The sequence below is a fragment of the Bubalus bubalis genome, chromosome 14 (assembly GCF_019923935.1).
Source record: "Bubalus bubalis isolate 160015118507 breed Murrah chromosome 14, NDDB_SH_1, whole genome shotgun sequence".
Lineage (NCBI taxonomy): Eukaryota > Metazoa > Chordata > Mammalia > Artiodactyla > Bovidae > Bubalus > Bubalus bubalis.
This window is the reverse complement of record NC_059170.1, coordinates 4139021-4160000: the sequence shown is the minus strand read 5'-3', so window position 1 is coordinate 4160000 and position 20980 is coordinate 4139021. Positions and strand designations below refer to the sequence as shown.

Below are 20980 nucleotides of genomic sequence, written 5' to 3'. Positions count from 1 at the left end.
AAAACGCCGGCTGGGTTTGAGTAACAGCAGCCGACTGAGGCGGGGGACGGGCCATCCTGGCCCCCGGTCTCCACCATACCTACTGTTGACCCCACAACCCACCACACTCATGTCCATCACCTCCCTGGTCTCTGTAGGGAGCTGATTTTGTGACACCTAATTATGGTAAAATGTCCAGTAAAAAAGGGGGAGAAAACCCTGAAACATAACTGAATATGGAACATTATTCTAACATAAAAAATTCTCAGAAGAACAAGACTTCAAAAGTTATATAAACAGCTTTTGTTCTGTAACAATGTTTATGTCTTTCCCTCTTTATGCTTTTTAAAATGACTTCTAAACGCTCAGAAGCTGAGCTGACAGTAAGTTTTGTCAGGTCTAACTACAAAATCCAACAACAAACTTGCCCAAAGTACCTAAGAATGAGCTCAAAACAGTTTCATTTTTTGACGCCTGGGGGAGCTGGGCCAGGTCTCTGCTCAGAGCCTTGTCAAACGGCAGATCTTGGCCCCCGTCTCCATAGAGGATTCTGAAAGTCTCCTGCATCTTTGTCTGGGTATCTTTATCTCTACCAGACCACAGGCTCATGAAGGACAGAGACATCACCACACTCATCTGCAGGCCCTCAGCACCGTACGAGACAGTGAGCAGAGTCTCAGGAAACACACGGATGGACTGAGGGTGATGGGGATGCCTGGCTCCTGTATACCAAAGCTCCTGCTCAAAGCCCACTCTGCTGGGACAAGTCACCCAGCCCCTCATCTCCATCCTTCTTCTCTAAAAGGGCACGAGGACATGAAGAGTGCACACTGAGCGCTCAGCCTCGTGGCCGGTGGGGTCACCATTCTGTAAGCGAGAGCCACCGTGATGATGTTATTATTCTACTGAAAGAAGAGAAGAGGACCAGCAAGAGGACCCTCAGTACAGCCAACTCACTCCACCTGCATCTGCCCTTTCTGAGACCAGCCCAACATGTATACACTTCAAATCTTCTCAACCAAGCAGTGGGCTGCTTCTCAACCACATTGTTTTTCACATGGAACCCTCCACAAGTAGAGCAGAGAGAAACCCTGAAATGTGTTCGGCCTCTGGCCCCTTTGGTCAACTTGGGCCGCCGCTCATCCCTGTGGGCCCTGCACAGTCTTGCAGGGCACCGTGCCCAGGCGCCAAGGCCCGGGGTGGAAGGTCGTGTCCACGGCACTTGCCACAGACCCGCCCTGCCCAGCACCCAACTTACAGCACTCGATGGGGTTGGACGCCGTCTGCAAGGAGACGATCCTTCCGCTGGCCTCGGGGATGTGAACCCGGAACACCAGCCTCACGCGCGTGTTCTTCCGCCCGATGTCCGTCTCGCCTTTCCGCAGCTCAATGTCCGCGTTCCTCAGCTTCAGGATCCCGGCGCAGTCGATGCTGCCGGAGAGGAGAGAACCCACTGACCACCGACCATCTCAGGGAGCTGGAGGTCACCCACAGTGGGCGACCGCAATATACGAGTAAGTTGTTCAGCCAGGAATTAAGACCACAATGGGGGGGGTCTTAACACAAAGCAATTAGGGAAACTCCCCAGGGGAAGTTACTTCTCTAGGGAGATTCTGCATGCCAGCTGTTCTCCTCTCAAAAGTATCTGAAAAAACTCAAACACGCAACTGGGGAAAATTGGTTATGGACTACGCGATAGTAAGAACAGTGTATCACCAGCAAACACCTTGAATCTGACACATGCACCTTGGTGTAAAAAAGACATAATGTTTGCAACTAACTCTCAGCCGGTTCCGGAAAAAACGGAGAGATGGGGAGAAAGAGTCATAAAGCAAATGTGGAAAAGGTTAACGATGTAACAGGAGTTCTTCGTAGGCTGCTTGCAGTTCTCAAGTTTGAGATTAGTCTCGAATAAAGTTGTTTACACTCCAACACACGGGTGCAATGCTTCCCACATTTTAGCAACATGCATATTAGCCCTGTGAGGTTAGACCTACCTGCATTATTACTTAATGATTTTTAAGTCAAATAAATACTTTTCATAAAAATAAGTTTAGCCTCATTCCAAACAACATCATCTAAAGGTGTGTAAGCAGCCTTCCTCTCAACACACCTGAAAAATATCAGGATCTAGAGCTTTTCTGGTGGAAACTTTTAAAACAGCAATCTCTGTGGGTCCATCACAGACTGGGGACCCCATCAAGCTGCTCCCATCGATTCCACGGAGTCAAGCCCACACCTCGGCCACGCGGCCCACCCCCTCCCTGTGAGGACCCGGCGCCCTCGCCCCGGCCTTACGTCGCCCTCATGTTGTTTTTCGGCTCCAGCGGAATCTCCAAGACTTTGGTGTTGCCCACGATCTTCTCGTAGCTGGTGGTGGTGACGGTCTTCCCTGTGATTCGATGTACCTGGTAGAATGCATGGGGCTTAAGGATCCGCTCGTCGGCCGTCCCAATGAAGATCTGAAGCCCCAGGGGCTTGTTTTCCATGTAGCCGTGGAGCTGAGGGTGAGAAAACAAAACCAACTGTTACAGCACCATTAACACACGGGGGTAAAGAATCCGCCCGCCAGTGCAGGACATGCAGGTTCGATCCCTGGGCTGGGACGATCCCCCAGAGAAGGGAATGGCAAGCCACTCAAGTACTCTTGCCTGGAGAATCCCCTGGACAGAGGAACCTGGTGGGCTACAGTCCACGAGGTCCAAAGAGTCAGACACGACTGAGCGACTGAACAACAATGGTGGCTGGAGTCCCAACAGACAGAAAAGACCAGAGACGCGCCCGAGTGGCAGAGAGGACACAGGACTGCTGCCGAGTCTAGAGTGACGGAGAACTGGACGCCACCCAGATGCCAGTCAGAGGGGAACACTTGGATCAATTACAGGGACCCTCTCTAAAAATGAATATTAAGCAGCTTGAGAAAGAATCTGATAGATCAGAGCTGCATTTATGGAGAAACAGCCAGAAACTATGCTTCACTGGTGACTGGGGTCACGGAGATGGTAGTGAGAACAGAAAATAATTGGAAAAGATAAACCAGAGCTCTTGACCGTGGTTGCCTGGAAAGATCAGAAGAAGGAACTTTCAACTTTTATATGACTATATTTCAATTAACAAGTCAAATTTCATAGTTTTAAAAAAGAGCAAGGCAAAAGTACTGTCATCGAGGTTAAAAGAGAATTAAAGACTGGAAGAAAATATGTGTAACGTATAATAGGCAAAGGATTAATAGTAGAATATGTAAAGTATGCCTACAGAGGGGACTTCTCTGGTGAGAAGGTCACCAGAGGTGAACCACCCCCCCTTTTCTCCCAGTAATAAGAACACTGAGCATCTGTGGTAGGTGTTAGGGATGAAACAAGGAATAGAGACCTGGTCCCTGCATTTTGGAACTTAGAATCTAGTGCGGAGTGGGGGACAGGAGAAGAAAGAAACAAGCCTAAAACAAGTAAATAAATGAAATCATTAAACACTGTATTAACTCTTAGATGGCAACAAATATTCCCCCTAGATTAATTCGGCTCAGGGACAGCAGTGGTGCCACAGAGGAATGTAGAAGATTAAACTGCAAACTTGTTAAGTTTTAAGAAGTGGGTACTGGACACTTGCAAAACACCATTAGCTCATACAGAGGTTAAGTTTTACAAACGCACCAAAAGGCACAATCATAGCATCTGTGAGTTTCCATAGCCACCTTGGGACGCTACAGAACACCCCTCCAGGAAAGCTTAGCACCAAACAAAAAACAGTTCTAAGTTCCAAAACACAGGGACCAGGTTTATGTTCCTTGTTTTATCCCTAACACCTACCACAGATGCTCAGTGTTCTTATTCCTGGGGGAAAGAAAGGGGGTGGGGTAGTTCACCTCTGGTGACCTTCTCACCAGAGCTCGCCTCTGGAGGGGGTTCACTGGAGGTCCAGCAGTTGAGTCTGCCTTGCAATGCAGGGGAAACCAGTTCAGTCCCTGGTCCTGGATGATCCCGTGTGCCATAGAGTAACTGAGCCCACGGGCTCTGGAACAAGAGAGGCTGCCACAGTGAGGAGTCCCCACGGGGAGAGCCCCACGCGCCACAGCTCCAGGGCAGCCCCCACCCGCCGCAACCAAAGAAACCTGTGAGAAGCAGCGGAGACCCAACAGAGCCATAAACAAATAAGTGAATATTTAAAAAAAAAGAATGACTGCAAATGAGTAAGTAAAGGACCAGATTCCTGGCCATCCTATTTAAAATCGAGTCCTACCCCCAGTGGCTCTCCCTAACTCCTTCCCCTTCTTTTCATCCCATACAACATCCTATTTTCTCAGTTCCTTTTGCCTAGGTCTTTCTCCTACAACTGGACTATCACCTCCTTGCAGGCAGGGATGTCTATTGATTGAACTTGCCACGGAATCCCTAGCACCTGGAATAATGCTTGGCACGTGGCAGGCATTCTAAGACAATTTGCTAAATCAGTTAATAACAACCCAACAGCAAAACAGACAACAGGTTTGAACAGGCGACTCACAGAAAAACGAATGACCATCAGCATAGAAAAGACGTTCAACCTGCCTTGTAAACAGGAAAATACAAATTAAACAACTATGGGGTATCATGTTTCACCCACTAGAGAAGCACCCATGTAGATATTTGATAATATCAGGTATTCTGGAGGCTGTGAGAACACACTCTCCTGAAGCTGATAAGAACATACATGGTTTAACTATTTTTCTTGTAGCAGCTATTAAAATTAAAAATACATATTCCCTATGACCTAATAAATCCACTTCTCAGGATGTACCCTAGATGAAATCTGCATACAAGAGGTAAGCACGAAAATGGTTACTGACATGAACAGAGTAGATGAACCTCGTTTCATCAATTAGGCTTCTGAGTAATATAACATGTCCTGGCTATGAAAGACTGCAACAGTTTAAAAAAACAGTATGGTAGAAATCTATGACCTTGCCCAGGAAGATTGAAGACATACTACTGAAAGAGAAAAGCAACTTGTAAAAAAAAAAAATTTTTTATATGCATAGCAGGATACAACTTATTATTTTTAATGCTGCATGCTTTTGATCCATTCATTTATACTCATGTAAATACAAGAGCAAAAGGTGTGGACGGATGTGCTCCAAACTGACCATACCATGATCACTTCCAGGGATGGAGGAGAAGATCAAGGTTGAGGTCAAGGTCAAAGAGGACTTGAACTTGATCCACAAAGTTACAGGCAGAAGAGCTGCCTGGAAACCTGTGAAATTTAACACTGGTTTTTGAAAATTATACATCAGAAAAGAGAAAAGGATGCTGAGCTAAGAGTTAGAAGCCGGGTTCCTATCTGGCCACTCCACAGCTGAGAGGTGCTGGGAAAATCCCGTACTCTTTCTGCGACTCTGCCCCTTTCTCTGCAACTGGGAGGAAGCGGGGTTATGACAAGTGACAACTCACTCACAACTCCACAGAGTTGTACAAGGGTTCAGTAGGCTGTCTAGTCAACTATAAACCCAAGGCTCCAGGGCAATAGATGATCACACGTGGTCTAGGGTTTTGCTGTTCAAGACAGCAGATAACAAAAATTGAACTGAGAAGTCCGTTTCTCACACAAGCCACACACGACAAGCACCCAGGAGGCACAAGTGCGGCCACCACGGTGGACGGCAAGATGACAGGCGTTTTCATCCTCCAGAAAGTTCTACCAGATGATGCCAGTCCAGAAAGAGGGCATCTCTCGTGCCCCTCTAAACTCTAGACCAAGAGGCAAGCTCAGGGTGGAGCAGGGCCAGATGGCAACCTTCTTCATAAGCTGACAAGCTGACACCCACAATATTTACATACATGTCCGATATACACCCGAGAAGCACCCTTGGGCAAAGGGGGAAATGCAGTCAGTCTTATCTTTCCACCCCCCACCCATGCAAATTGCAGAACAAGGTACTGATGCAGACAAAAATCACAGAAGGGCAGTGTCCAGAAGAGATTTTGCTTTTGTTGATCTTGCCTTGCATTTGGACCCAAGATAAACATCTCGCCTCACCTGCTGTTCTGGATTTCTCAGGAGGTGGTAATTACAGAATCAGTCAGAATCAAGGAGGAAAGTAGGTGGCATAGATAGTGACCCTAATGGTCTGAGGCTCCGTCCGCCTCCCCATGACCTAAGAGCAGAAATCACAGGCTGCGTGCATTCAGGGTAAACAGCCAGAGAACAGTGGGAGATGGAATCTGTCCCAGCCCCAAGGCTCTGAGTCCAGCCACCTCTGGTTCCCCCCCTCCCCAGGGGCATGTTAATCAGGTCACCACCACCCCCTCCCAATGACTGCTGCTCTCTCGATGACCTCCTGCTGGTGTGTAACAGAACCACCCACTGAGCCCTAAAAAAATGCAAATCGGACCAAGACATCCACCGCCCCCCCCCACCCCGGCTTACAACCCTTCAAAGACTTCCTGTGACCTGAGAATAAAATTCAAACTTGATGCCATGGTGTATCTGTAAGGCTGCCAACAGCCCAGCCTCTGTCTTCCTATCTGTCTCCCATTATGCTCCTGCCGACACCAGCCAAGCTTGTGTTCCCTGCGCACACAAGCTCTCTCCAACCTCAGGGCCTTTGCATGGCCATCGTCTCTGCTCGCATACTCTTCTTCCACTGGTACTTTTAGCTCTCAGATCTTCAGGTCTCTCCCAAACCACCACTATTTACATATGCCTAGTGCTGGAGCCAGCTCTTTCAGACTAGCAAGAGTCAGTTGGTTAAACTTCCAGGAATTTTGAAGAGCCACCAGACATCATTTTGATAGCCTGAAACCAACCACGGTGAGGACATCCACAGAAATCAGCAAATGCTAAAAGCCGGGGCTCTTTTTTCCAGAAAAGTGGATCTTAAAGATTCACTAACACACCCTGGAATAGTCCCTTCGTTACCACCTGACGTTGTATTGCTAGTCGTGAGTTTGCTCAGTATCTCTCCTTCCCGCTTGAACAGGAAGTCCTTGGTAGAAGGAAGTGTGCTTGTTTTGCTCAGCGTGATCACTAAGAGTCAATGGCCACCATCAACAACAGTGCGGTGGCTAAGCATACGCTGCCCACAAGGCCAAGGACCAGACTCCACGTTTCACACGTGTGGCAGCAATTCTAGGCAGGACGGGCCCATTCTATACATGAGGGCACTGAGACTGGCGAGGTCCTGGCAGTGCACCTCAGTGGGCACTGTTCGTGCAGGGCAGAGTGCTCTGGACCTCCAGGCTCTAAGTCCATTTCCACAGGGTGCTGTCTCTGTCCTTGCCATCTGGTGGGTTCACAGTTGCTTTATCATCTACAGCTACGGGTCAGAAAGAGCAGACTGGGTTCTCAAAGGAGACACAAGCCAGTGCTAAATGATAAGATCCAGAGTGTTCTTCCTGCTGAACAAGAAGCGGGGGAGGCGGGCGGAGGGAGGGAAGCAGAGAAACGGGCAACAGCAACCAAAACAAATAACGCTGCTTCTTGAGAGAGGAACCTGCTGCTTTCAGCAGGAACTCTCCAGGTCTCGGAGCAGCCTCTGGTTAAGCTGGACTAGCTGATGCCACGTGCGCAGACAGAGCCCACCTCACCCACGTGAGCTCCCCCTCCCAGGGAGGGTGGGAGCAGGGATTTCATGTTTGGTCAGATACACACAGCTCTCCATTCAGGCCCTGCTTCTTACAAGCAGCTGTGTGACCTCAAAGCAGCGACCCCACCTCGCTGAGCCTCCGTTTGCTCCTGTGAAACAGGGACATCACCTCCCACTTCCCAGGGCTCTTTGAAGGCTAAATAAGGTGACCTCTGTAGGGCCCTGAAGCCCAGCACACAGGAGGTGCCCACGAAACAAGACTTCTTGTCATCAGAGGATGATGCAACTCAAAACACGGAGGTGATACGACAGAACTGAATGGAGGAGTGAAGAAAGAATGTGAAAGACTCAACACGTGAAAAGCAACGCGAAACGCTCGCGCATGGTGAAACCCAGGCACTCACCCCCTCGTCTCTGTGGGCAGCTGAAAAGCCCCTGATGTGGAGGGCTGGGAGGACCACACCACCTAACCTCAAAAGACAGCCTCCCCTCCCCTCTCCACCCTCCCCCTCCCCAGAAGGTGGCAGAAGGTGCCCAGAGCATGTGCATTCCGGGGGAGCCTTGCCAGTTCTCTGGAGGTTTGATAAGAACATATAGCGATTTACTTGCTTCTTCAAAAACTGAGTGATTGGGTCTTGCAAACAGAGCTTGATGTCTTGGGAAGGCATGACCCACCCCTGAGGTCCCAAACACCCTGTGGTCCCCCATTAGAGGAAGACCAGGGTCTTGAGGCCTCTTTTCAGGCTTCTCCAAAGATAAGGTCATCGCAGGGGCACTTGGCAAGCAGGGTGGCCTCCCAGCCATAGCCGACGCCTGCCTGCCCGCCCGTGGCAACCCAGAAGCTCAAAGTCAGCGAGCTTCCAAAGCAGAAGAGGCTCCACTCGCTGCAGCCGAGATGAGAGCGAATGTGTACCGCGTCTTGTAATTTCCCAGGCAGTCGACAAGATTCCAGGAAGAAGGGGGTGCTTCTGACCACGAGGGTCTGCTCCACAGGCAGGCGGGCGTCAGAGCTGATTGCACCCGCACAGCAGCGTCCAGCGGGAAAGGCAGGGCCATCTCTTTTGGGGTGAGAGGGCTGAGGCTTAGCGGGATTAAGCCACTTGCTCGTAACCCTACAGCTCCAAAGCCATCGGTGGAACCGCAGGGACGCGGCCAGACCCACCTCCTCTCTGTCAGCCGCCTCCAGATGCTCCCAGATCTCAGACTGTGTCTATTAAGACAGGCGGGTCCATCCCACCTACTCAAAGGAACAAGGAATACAAGGAATGGTGTCTGCATCTCAGAGACCCCCAGTTTCCCAGAGAAAGCTCATAAGACCCACCCTCACCCCCAAATTCAAGCTCTGCCCACTCTTAGCGGCAACTTAACTGTCCTGATGCCCAGATCAAAGGGCACTGGTACATGATGACACGTGCATTGTCTTGTTATGAAAGTAATAAGGGCTCATCATAAACTGTAGGAAAAATGGACAATATAAAAATACATGAATTATAGAAGACGCTTGAGAGTCGCTTCGACAGCAAAGAGATCAAACCAGTCCATCCTAAAGGAAATCAGTCCTGAATGTTCATTGGGAGGTCTGATGCTGAAGCTGAAGCTCCAATATTTTGGCCACCTGATGCAAAGAACTGACTCATTGGAAGAGACCCTGATGCTGGGAAAGATTGAAGGCGGGAAGAGAAGGGGATGACAGAGGATGAGATGGTTGGATGCATCACCGACTTGATGGACATGAGTTTGAGCAAACTCCGTGAGATAGTGAAGAACAGGGGAACCTGGCATGTTGCAGTCCATGGGGTCACAAAGAGTTGTCCATGACTTAGTAATAGAACAACACAGAGAAAATACTCCTGCAAAATAAATATGCATTTTGGTATACGTCTTTCCACACTCTTCTTCTATGTGCTTCTAGGGAAGCACAGCTGGGATTCTATTTTAGATATGGTGTGACCATTGCCCTTTGTCGCTAAATGCTGTTTAATGGGACAATCGCAAATGACTGTATAGAATCTCCCGGGGCTTAGATTGCACAAGACTAGTGAGGTGCCCAGGCACACGATTTAAGGAGGCACTGGCTCTCAGGGCTGTGCAAATGCAAACTGGGTACCTGAGAGTGAGTGCTACCTTAAATTTTGCCCTTCCCTGCACCCCTTGTGTTCATCGTGTGTTTGGACCACAGCTTTAAGCCCCCTGCAGTTGGGCATTTGGGTTGCTCGAGCATTCCCTCTTATATAATGTTGCAATGAGAACTCAGAAATGACACTTCTCTGAAAACCATTCCTCTATCAACTCTGTTCAGAGTTTTTAAATACTCTCAGATGCATGAGGCTGCCATCAAATCTAAAATGTGGGATTGATTTTCAAAATGGCAACTGGCCAAGGAAACTGTTTTGAATTTTACTAAAATCAAATTTTAACAATGTTAAGTAGCATTTTTTTTTTTTTGTCGAATTTGGAATATTAGGAAACTGGTATCATCCTCAAAGATTACATTGTGAAAGAAGGAAAAAGCCCATGGGGATATTTCACTGTAATTCCCAACTGCCACACAGCACGCGGGGCGAAGGTCTGTTACAAACGCACATGGATCCCAAATTCTGCCTTTATTTTTAGATGTAAAAAATTGCAGAACACAGCTGCTACCCCAACCGCACTCCCGTCACACACACACACACACACACACACACACACAGCTGCTACCCCAACCGCACTCCCGTCACACACACACACACACACACCTGCTACCCCAACCACACTCCTATCACACACACACACACACACACACACACACACACCTGCTACCCCAACCGCACTCCCATCACACACACACACACACACACAGCTGCTACCCCAACCACACTCCTATCACACACACACACACACACAGCTGCTACCCCAACCTCACTCCCATCTCTCACACACACACACACACAGCTGCTACCCCAACTGCACTCCCATCACACACACACACACACACACAGCTGCTACCCCAACCACACTCCTATCACACACACACACACAGCTGCTAGCCCAACCTCACTCCCATCACACACACACACACACACACAGCTGCTACCCCAACCGCACTCCTATCACACACACACAGCTGCTACCCCAACCACACTCCCATCACACACACACACACACACACACACACACACACCTGCTACCCCAACCACACTCCCATCACACACACACACACACCAGGAAAACTAGTCCATGAGTGTACTGGTCTCAGTGGTCCCAACAAGCATTACATAGCCACCTAATGAGCACATATTAAAAACATCATTAAAATTCCTAACTCATCCCTCCTCCCTAATCCTCCCTGTGCCTCACCTCCATAGTGGCTCCATCTCAAAGTCCTATCAATGTGATTTCCTGAAGGGCACTCAAATCCATCACCATTTCCCCATGCATCACTTCCATCCACAACACCACTGTTTCTCTCCTAAGGAGTCTCCCTGCATTCTCCCTGGTCCTCACACATCATCTTCTGTTCTGAGGCCAGAATGACTTTTTCTAAACTCCCAGCCCCCACCGGCTGCACCACAACCACGTGCGATCTGGCCCCCCACCCAACATCATGCCCCCAGCCCTCACCACGGGCTCCCTGCGTCTGACCTTTCAGAAACACCCTCTCCCCGAGTTAATTCCGAGTCACAATGCAGTGTGGCTCAAATACTATTTCCCAAGAAAGTCTTTCCTTGCTCCCTGGATGAGGTGGGGGTTCCCAGTAACAGTTTTCTTTGCTGCGTTTCCCATAACTGCAGGATATAATTAGGCCCAATTAATTGTTGCCTGTCCGGTCCCTTTCCATCCTCCTCAAGTTCCATGAACAACTAACTGCCCTTTTACTGAAGAAGAAATGGAGGCTCAGAGATGCCCAACTGAGCAAGCTGCAGTGCAGAGATTTGAACCCACGTCTACGGCAGGAAGGATATTTCCTTCATCTGCTCCATGTCCGACTGACGCAAAAGACGGAACAAGGGTGTCACCCAGGTAAGAGCTGACCTGGTGGAAATGCAGGAACCCAAGAGCAGAGCCCGCAGAAACAGGGTGTGCCCAAACCTGTGGCAGACCATTTTGCAGTTATCTGTCAAAATTACAAATTACTACACTCCCTTGGCTACAGTAATTCTGCTCCTAGTGAGTGGGTTATCCCATGGATGTGCAACAAAAAACTAATGACAAGGTTATTAAATGCAGCGCTCTTTAAACCAGCAAAATACTGGAAGCAACCTAAAGGTCCATCAGAAGAGCACCAGTTACATCAGGAACAGTGCATCATGGTCTATAACGCTGTTAAAAAAAAAAAAAAGAACGAGTATGCTGGGGACCAGCACCACAGTGAATATGAATGGCAACCCCTGGAGTTGTGCAGTGCACAAGCTAGGCAACCATACGGGGCACCCTCAGGAAGCTTTTTATATACGGATATAGAATAGTCTCCAAAATAAAACATCACCGTAAGAACGAATGTATCTGTTGTGTCTCTAGAGTGGAGAAGGGACGTGTGTTTATGTGTATGTGTGGTGTGTAAGTGTATATCCAAAATAAAAGTAGAGAAGAAATCAGGCCTTACTTTACAATGTCTAGTGGGCTTCAGTCGGACCCCATGGTTTTAGCTCCCCTGAACCCAATATGTGGGTTACAGTTCAACACAAAAGAAGGTGTAACATAAGAAGAGAAAAGCCAAAAATCCATTCAGACAAAGTGAGCCCCTCAGCTTTTCCCTTTGTAAACCCGGACATTTCTTTTAAAAGCCACAAAGAAGGAAACAAAAGCGATAAAGGCGTAAAAGCATGTGCCCCGGACCATCCCATCCTGTAAGACAGGACTCAGCACCCACCCACAGAAACCCAGAAGCAGGAGTCCAAGGGGGAGGCCGCCAGCAAAGGAAGGGGCAGGCAGAGGTGCCAGCAGGGCCCCCTCGAGTCTAGGGGAGGGGGCCCACACCAGCAGAGAAGCACCCACACACCACCTCCAGGGGAGCGGCAAGTCTCGGTGGCTCAACGTTGGAAACCCAGTGACTCTCAAGTCCAGTTACCACCAACTTTTGCCCTGACCATTGCGGTAGACTCTTCACTGGGCCCATTTCCTGCCTGGACTGCTACCTTAACCTCCCTCCTGGTCTCTCTGCTTCCATCTTGCCCGTCTCTTCCCCTTTTCACATGATCTCCTGCACAAAGCAGCTAGAATGTACTTTAAAACTGTACATGATGGACTTCCCTGGTGGTCCAGTGGTTAAGACTTCACCTTGAAAAGCGGGGACAAGGGTTCGATCCCCGATCTGGGAACTAAGATCCCACAAGCTGCTTAGCAACGAAGCCCGCACTCTGCTACTGCCTAGCCCATGAGCCGGAACTAGAGTCCGTGCACCAGGACAAAAGATCTCGCGGGACGCAACGAAGGCCCGACATGGCCAAGTAAATAAATATTTGGGGAAAAAAAAACACCACTGTACATTCTATACTGTCGCTTCTCTGCTCAACACCCCCGCCCCACCCCAGCCAAGGGCAAACATCTCGTTCAGATCACAAAGCCAATGTCTTTAACGTGGCTCAGAAGACCCTCTACCTCGGGCCCACCCTCCCGGGTCCTTCCGCTGCAGCCACAGGGGTCTTGCTGCCCTCCAGCAAGCCGGGCAGCACGGGCACACTCCGGCCTCCGGGTCTGGGCACGCAGTGCTCCCTCTGCCTGGGGCGCTCATCCCCCACGCCCACAGGGCTCATCCCCGTGCTCTCTCAAGCCGCTCCCCAGCTGACCTCCCATCAGAGAGGCTTTGCCTGACTGCTCATCCCAACACGGCAGCCCATGCCCATCTCACAGTTCACCCACCCACCCGTGGCTTTGTGTTGCAACAGAGATTCGTCATCGCCAGACGCTCCGAGATGTATTTATGTGATTTTTTTCCCCTCCCCTACTAGGGCATCAGCAACTTCCCTATGTTGCTCACCGAGGCCTCTGCAGGGCCTAGAACAGCACGCAGGTGCTGGACACGCGCACGACCCCGGGAGGGGAGACCCGTGGGAAGAGTTTCAGCGGCTGTCATCCGTCCAGACCTGCCCTCCTTCTCCACGACACAGGGCGGTTCCGCTGCCCACGCGGGCACCACAATTATCTTCCTGGCCCGCAGAGACCATTGTGTCCCGCTCAGTGTGGGCAGGACTCGGCTGGTTGGACAACTGCACCTGGACTCCCCCTGCTCCAAAAAGAGGCGGCAGCATCTCCAGGGTGTGACGGGGCTGAGCCCTCTGTCTTTTCTCAGCCAAGTGGGGGATGCCCCCGGCCAGGGCGGTCTTCAGCCTGGCAGGAGACCTCTGGGGCCAGAGGCCTCTCTGCCAGAGCCACATTCTGTTTTATTTTACTTTATTTCAACCAAGGCATCATTGCTGTACCATGTTACATAAGTCTGAGGTGTACAGTGTAGTGATTCACAAATTTTAAAGGTTATATTCCATTTATAGTTATAAAATATTGGCTCTGTTCCCCATGCTGTACAATCTATCCGTGTAGCTTATTTATTTTGTATGTAGTAGTTTGTACCTCTTAATACCCCGATCCCTATCTGCCCCCCCACTTCCACAGGGCCACGTTTTGAAAAATAGCACACTGAGCCCTAAAAAGAGAATGAGACGTTTTGCACGGGCTCGAAAACAAAACCAGTCAGTCTCTCTCGGTATTCTAAATTAAGAATCAAGTCATTCTATATTTCTCGCATCACTGGAAATTAAAAACAGACACATCTACCGCACAGCAAGCATGCCGACTAAAGAGAGCGGCTCGATGGCCTGGCACACGCTAAATTTGTTTCCAATTACCACGTCCACATTTGAAACCCCGAGGAAGCTGGGGAACACAGTGTGGCGAGATCAGAGGCAGGCACGTGAGCTGAATGGGGTTCAGGACCCAGTGCTCTACCCCACAGCACTCTCCCCAGAGCCCCCCAGGGGTCTTTGAACAAAGAAACTGGATCAGTGTGCACCCCCGCCCCCGCCCACCCAGACACCGACTTTCCCCTCTCTGGCCCCACCCACCCCTCTGTGCACTCAACCCCCAGCTTCTGGTCCACCCAACAGAAACGTCGGCTCAGCCACGGCTCCCCACCGGCACCCCCATCCTGAGCAACTCTCTTTCCTGGCCAAGGAGGACTGAGTCACCTAGGAGATGAGTCTGGAAGTGCTGGACTGAAATATGCAAGCCTTTTCAGAGTCGACCTTTGGAAGGAGCTTTGGGTTTGGGGTTTTTTTTGTTGTTGTTTTGTTTTGTTTTGTTTTTTGCTGCTTTAAGAAGCCAAGCGAGTACTCGTCACATCTCTCTGTTCTCCTCCCTGGGTAGAAGCAGTGTAACCCTGAGATGAAGAGCAGGAACCCTGGAGAAGCCAGACTGTCTGGGGTTACACCCTGGCATGGGTCCCTGACTCCATCACAGCAAAGAAGGACATTTACATCTCAGGGCCCCAGTTTCCTCATCTGTTGATGGGACTAATGATAACACAGCCTCACTAGGTTGCTGGGAGGTTTCAGTGACACACAGAGCGTGTCGCAAGCACTCAATAGATGTCAACTTTCATGAATATCCCTTCACCTACGGCTGGGTGACTTTGGACAATGAAATTCTTCCTTCTAGTCTAAGGTCTTGGAAGAAACCATGAAATTCTTCCTTCTAGTCTAAGGTCTTGGGAGAAACCACCTTGAAAAGTTTTCTTTGGTCTCTAAAATGTAATAACCCCGAGGTGCATTTAGAAAATCCAAAAGCTTCATCACAGTCTACAAAACCCTGCATCATCTGGCCCTTGCCCATGTCACCAACCTCATCTCCCCACTCTGGTCCGGCCACATGGGCCTCCATGCTGCTCCTAAAACACACAGAGTTTACTCCTACCCCAGGGCCTTTGCACTTACACTCCCCCAACCTAGAACGCTCTTCCCCCAGGTCTTCCCATGGCTGGCAACCGAGTCTTTAGGTCTCAGCCTAAATCCAGGGCCTTCTCCGAGCAGCCTTTTTAAAGCAGAGCCTCCTCACTGTCACTCCATCAATCCTGCTGATTTCCTTCGATAAGTGTTATCTTATGCATTGGCTCATTGCTGATTGTCTGTCTGCTAGAATGAAAGCTTATTCATTGCTATGTCCCAACATCTTGAACAGTACCTGGCATATAGCAGATGTTCAATAAATATTTGCTGAGTAAATAAATGAACAGATTAATTCTTAGGTTCCTATGTGGCTCCACATACTGCCAAGTGATTCATCCTCCAGTGACCCTGAGAAAGGAGACTTATTCATGTCTAGAAGAGAATCCCCATGTTTGGAGTCTGCCTGAATTCACTACCACTTGAGCCAGTCTGCAGGAATGTGTCTCACCATGAAAGAGACATATTATACCAGGCCGACTCCATTGGAAGTCAAAGAGGAGACAAACTCAGGCTGGAAAAATTAAGTGTACAATCTCTTTTCCAGTAGCATTTCGAGATGAACATAGGAGAAACTGAATTGAAAGGGCATTGACTTGGTAACCTCTTGGAGATGGTGAGGAAAGGTGAGACACGGGCCTTGGTGTTCACCCAAAGAGCAGACAACAAGCAAGAGCAAGCTTCAAAAACATTTCTCCATGAGCCTCTGGCCCAGGGCATCGACCTGATATTGAGGAACGAAGTGTCTGATGTCTGCAGGGTACCTGGGCTCTGGGAGAAGCAGGGAAGGGGGAGAAATTGAGTGCCCCCTGGAAGGGGCCATGGAGGACTGAAGTAGCTCATGAAGCCCTTGTGCACCTATCTGACCCTGACCAGCAGTACCCAACACAGCTGCATGAACACCCGAGGATGCCGAGACGAGAACCCACAGCCAGCTCTCGGGCAGTCCCTCTGAACACTCTGGTGAAACATCCCAAAGAAAATGCAGCTCAGCTCACATAAACATTCCACTAAAGACAGTGCCATCTGGGCGAGGCATAAACTCTGGCCCCTCCTCTTTCCCTTGGGCCAAAAGCTGAAAAAGAACCCAGAGATGGTGGGGTGGGAAATGCCAGAACTTGTGAAATGCAAGACAGGCAGCTGAGCCAGTCAAGGCACTAAAACAGTGAGTTATTCCCAATCAAATGACACCCCTCCTGCCCCCACCCCAAAGGCCACGCAGGTCTCTCTGGATCCAGACCAAAAACTCTGAGTCACTTTTGCCACAAAGAGGAAAAAAGGAGAAGGCAGACATGATGTGTACCCTTCAGCGCTCTATTTTGGGATTTTAAAGATCCAATTTCTTTCGTTTCAAAGGGTGGGTTTTTGGAGGGCTCTGCATAACCCTAGCACCCTGCGCACGGCGAGACGGCGTGGAGACGGGCCTCTGTCGGTGACCTGGGGAGAGGCAGGGCCCCTTTGGCAGATCAACAGATCGCATCATCCAGGAACAAGGAGCCCGTTCTTGTGTGGAGCCACTCGGGGCCGGCTCTCACATGATGGAAGCATGTGGGCTGACCCAGCCTGACTCACCTCTCTCTGGAGGCAGCCCCGCGCTCATTCACTCATTCATTTATTCGTTCATTCAGCCGACAGCCTCTCAGGGCAGGGCCGTGAAGCTGAAAGTTGTTCTCAGAAGACTGACCGACCACACATGCCCTGGGTGGAGAATCAGGTACCTCTCTGGATGGACGGTAACATCCGAGATTATCACTGTCCCACAATTTACTGAAGATGTGGGGTTTTGAAAAACTGGTGAATCGGGATTTTTCAGCCTCAGCACGATTGACTGAGGTTGGTTTAGGGGCCAGCTCATTCTCTGTGGAGCTTCCCTGGTCGGGGCTCAGCTGGTAAAGAATCCGCCTGTAATACAGGAGACCCCAGTTCAATTCCTGGGTCGGGAAGAGCCACAGGAGAAGGGATAGGCTAACCATTCCAGTATTCTTGGGGTTCCCTGGTGACTCAGCTGGTAAAGAATCCGCCTGAAATGTGGGAGACCTGGGTTCGATTCCTGGGTTGGGTAGACCCCCCGAGAAGGGAACAGGTACCCACTCCAGTATTCTGGCCTGGAGAATCCCATGGACAGAGGAGCCTGGCAGGCTACAGTCCACCAGGTCGCAAAGAGTCAGACACGACTGAGCAACTTTCACTTTTTCAGTCTGGGTGCAGGGATGGGGGGTGGGGCACGCGGGTGGAACTGTCCTGCGCATTATGAAGGTTTAGCGGCATCTCTGGCTCCACCCACAAGATGCTCCCCTGCCCAAGTCAGTTGTGATGACCAAAAATAGTCTCCGGACACTGTCAAATGCCCTCTGAGAACAAAATCACCCCTCTGGGATCATCCATCCTAGACCTTTCCTGCCCTCTCATCAGGAAGCATCCTCCATGGACCCCTCCCAAAGCCCTGTTATTAGCTCTCCGGTGTCCTAGGGTAGCGGTAGTGGTAAAGAACCTGCCTGCCAGTGCAGCAGAGGTAAGAGACGCAGGTTCAAGCCCTCGGTCGGGAAGATCCCCTGGACTAGGAAATGGCAACCTCTTCCAGTATTCTTGCCTGGAGAATATCACAGACAGAGGAGCCTGGCGGGCTACAGTCCGTGGGGTCGCAGAGTCAGACACAACGAACTGACATCCAGTAGCACTCTCTAGGCCTCAGGCTATGGAAAACCAGATAATACAGGAAGGACTCACGTCTCTCAAAAATTTTAAATTGTATTATAAAGGCAGTGTTATAATGTCTTTCTTCAAGGTCATCTGTTGGGGCAGAGACCACTTGCTCTCCACCCATTATCCCTTTCCCCTTCCTCAGTAACAGAATCTCTGTTACCTCAGGTGGCAACAAGCCCATCTGAGACCCACACCTCCCAGCCCCTTTGCAGATTCATGCAGCCACATTACTAGGTATGAGTCAATGAGATGTAAACAAAAGTGTGGAGAGGATTTGCACAAAGGTTCCTGAGAGGAAGCTAACTGGGGAGAGGGCCCCTTTCGTCCTGCCTTCTTTCTTCCTGGAAGTGTGCTGCTTGGGATACGGATGCGACGCAGCAGCTCCAACAATCATCTTGGACTGTGAGGCGACCCTGAGCAGAACAGGAAGGCAGGAGGAGCCTGGATGCCTGATAACTTCCTAGTATTTTGGAGGACCTATCTCTAGACTGTCCCCATAAGAAAACAAGCTTCTGAGTGTTTGAAGCAGCTATTTGGGGTTTCCGGCAGATGTAACCTAAGCCTAATTGAAAGACCCACCGTCCCACCATCCTACCATTTCCTCCACACCTTCACGTCCCCCTCGACTGCCTTTCAATGGGAATAAGATGACCATTCTTAGGTGAACCTCAATTTAAAAAATACTCAAGGTTCAAAGAGTAGACATTTTGGTGCACAAGGCTTCATAAAAATTGATTTGTCTTAAGAGCCAGTACTGAAGTCAATCTGAAAGAAAGTGCCACAGACAGAAAGTCAAAAGATCCAACCGCTCAGAAACCTTTCAGGCAATAACACTCCAGTCTGCTCGCCCTCTTAGGCACAATTGGAATGAGTGTCTAGAGAGGCTGTCTGTCTGACACACACGGGGGTGACGATGGTGTGCGCTAGAAATAAAATCGCTGCTTACTTTCTGTCTGGTTTCCGAATTGCTTTTTCCTGGTTGAAAGGTGCCAGGCCTGGCAGTTTTCTAAAAATTAAAAACTCAAGTCAACAAATATTTGTTGAGCACTCTCTATTCACACACAAACAAAAAAAGCCAGTCTAGGGAAAATTTGTATAATGGGGGATGCTATAATTAATCATCATCCTAATAACAACAGAAGCACCTAATGATGTCCCGAGTGCTCGTTACATACTGGGCATTGTTCAGCAGCTATCAGCCCATCCAGGCCTCGTGGCTACCCTGTGGGGCAGACACTGTTATTTTATGAGGGAGCTGAGGCGCAGAGAGGTTAGGCAGTTTGTTCAAAGTCACACAGTCAGGAAGGGAGAAGCCAGAGTTCCAAGCACACGGGTCTGCGTCCAAGGTCCACCCTTCTGACCCTAGTATGATACTCTGCTCCTGCTGCCTCAGAGCCGGGGAGACCCACAGCAGCCACACAATGTCCCCAGACCTCGCTCACTCTCTGGCCGTGTTCCTAAGCTGTTACTGGGCCGCTAGTTACCGAATCTTTCTCTTTTACAATGTAACTTGCATTTTTACTTGTAGAAACATTTTAAAATACATTTTACATCTTTTGCATAATATGTAGCTATACAAATATTTATAGAAGGCTGCCGTCGCTCAGTCCCTAAGTTGTGTCCGACTCTTTGCCACCCCATGGACTGCAGCATGCCAGGCTCCCCTGTCCTTCACTATCTCCTGGAGTTTGCTCATTCTGTATGTACACCATAAACAGTTATACAAACTATTATGTATAAGAATAAATAAACCAAAAGGTTATCTTGTACAATACAGAGAACAGAGCCAATATTTTATAATAACTATACGTGGAATATAACCTTTAAAAATTATGAATCACTATGCTGTATACCTATAAAGTATATAACATTGTACCTCAAATATATCTCAATTTTAAAATGTTAAAAAAGAATTAATAAACTCAAGTTAAAGCTACTAGAAATATCTGGATATACAATAACGCTCTTCAAAACTCTCCAGTAGAAAATGCTGACAGAATGTTGATAGTTGTTAAGTGATAAGTAGGTAGGGGGTTCATCATACCATTCTCTCTCATTTAATATATATTTCAAATTTTCCACAATTAAAAATTTTTAAAGAATAAAAATTAATTCAACTTTATGTCTCTACCACAAATAGGGAATCAGGATCATCAGTCAGCAATCAAAGGTACACATAAATGCACAGAAAAATAAAGGTGCCAAGAAAACAATTATAAATGTTTTTCTAAAATGCTGATTAAATACCACAGAATTCATTGACTAGGAAGCCCCAGGGAACCCCAGTTTGAAGAACACTAACTGACGTAGAAGTCCATCAGAGGCAGTGCTGGGGAAAGCACAGGCAGACCTGGGAGCCAGGCGATCATCAGGGGACTGGCTAAAGATCTACCTTGATCAGCGCCGGACACAGGAAAGGCTCAGCAAACCTTTTGCTCAAGGAGCTGAGAAGCTCTGCAAGAAGAAAAGGTACCGCTGCCCTGCCTGTGTGCCAGCAGAGGGGTCCCGTGTGCAGAGAAGGAAGTGGAAAAAGAAAACCCACCAAGGCGTAAAACTGACACGTGTTCCTGGAACCAAAAGCGGCCATGTTTTCAGGGAGCCGTGGGACAGCCTGCCCGTCCTCCTTATTCTGTGTGTGCGCCTGTGGGGTCCCCAGAGCTGGGCTAAGTGGTTGACAACCCGCTCTCCATGGGGAAAAGCTCAGTTTGTAGGGTTTGCTGATTTTCATGTTGTAAATATTCCCACCATGGTTGATTTCAGTTGGCAAAGAATCCACCTGCAATATGGGAGACCCCACTTCAATTCCTGGGTCGGAAAG

General features: G+C 49.2%; 1 protein-coding gene across 10 annotated transcripts in view; it reads right to left on the bottom strand.

The window, feature by feature from the left end:
• The window catches only part of NFATC2 (nuclear factor of activated T cells 2), a 160656-nt gene that overhangs the window by 75085 nt on the left and 64591 nt on the right, over positions 1 to 20980 (bottom strand). For all 10 annotated transcript variants that reach the window (XM_044927526.2, XM_044927528.2, XM_044927529.2 and 7 more), the window contains exons 4-5: positions 2278 to 2480; positions 1238 to 1410 (exon numbers count right to left, since the gene is read on the bottom strand). In XM_044927526.2, coding sequence (XP_044783461.2) covers positions 1238 to 1410; positions 2278 to 2480 — 376 coding nt within the window. The remainder of the gene's footprint in view (positions 1 to 1237; positions 1411 to 2277; positions 2481 to 20980) is intronic.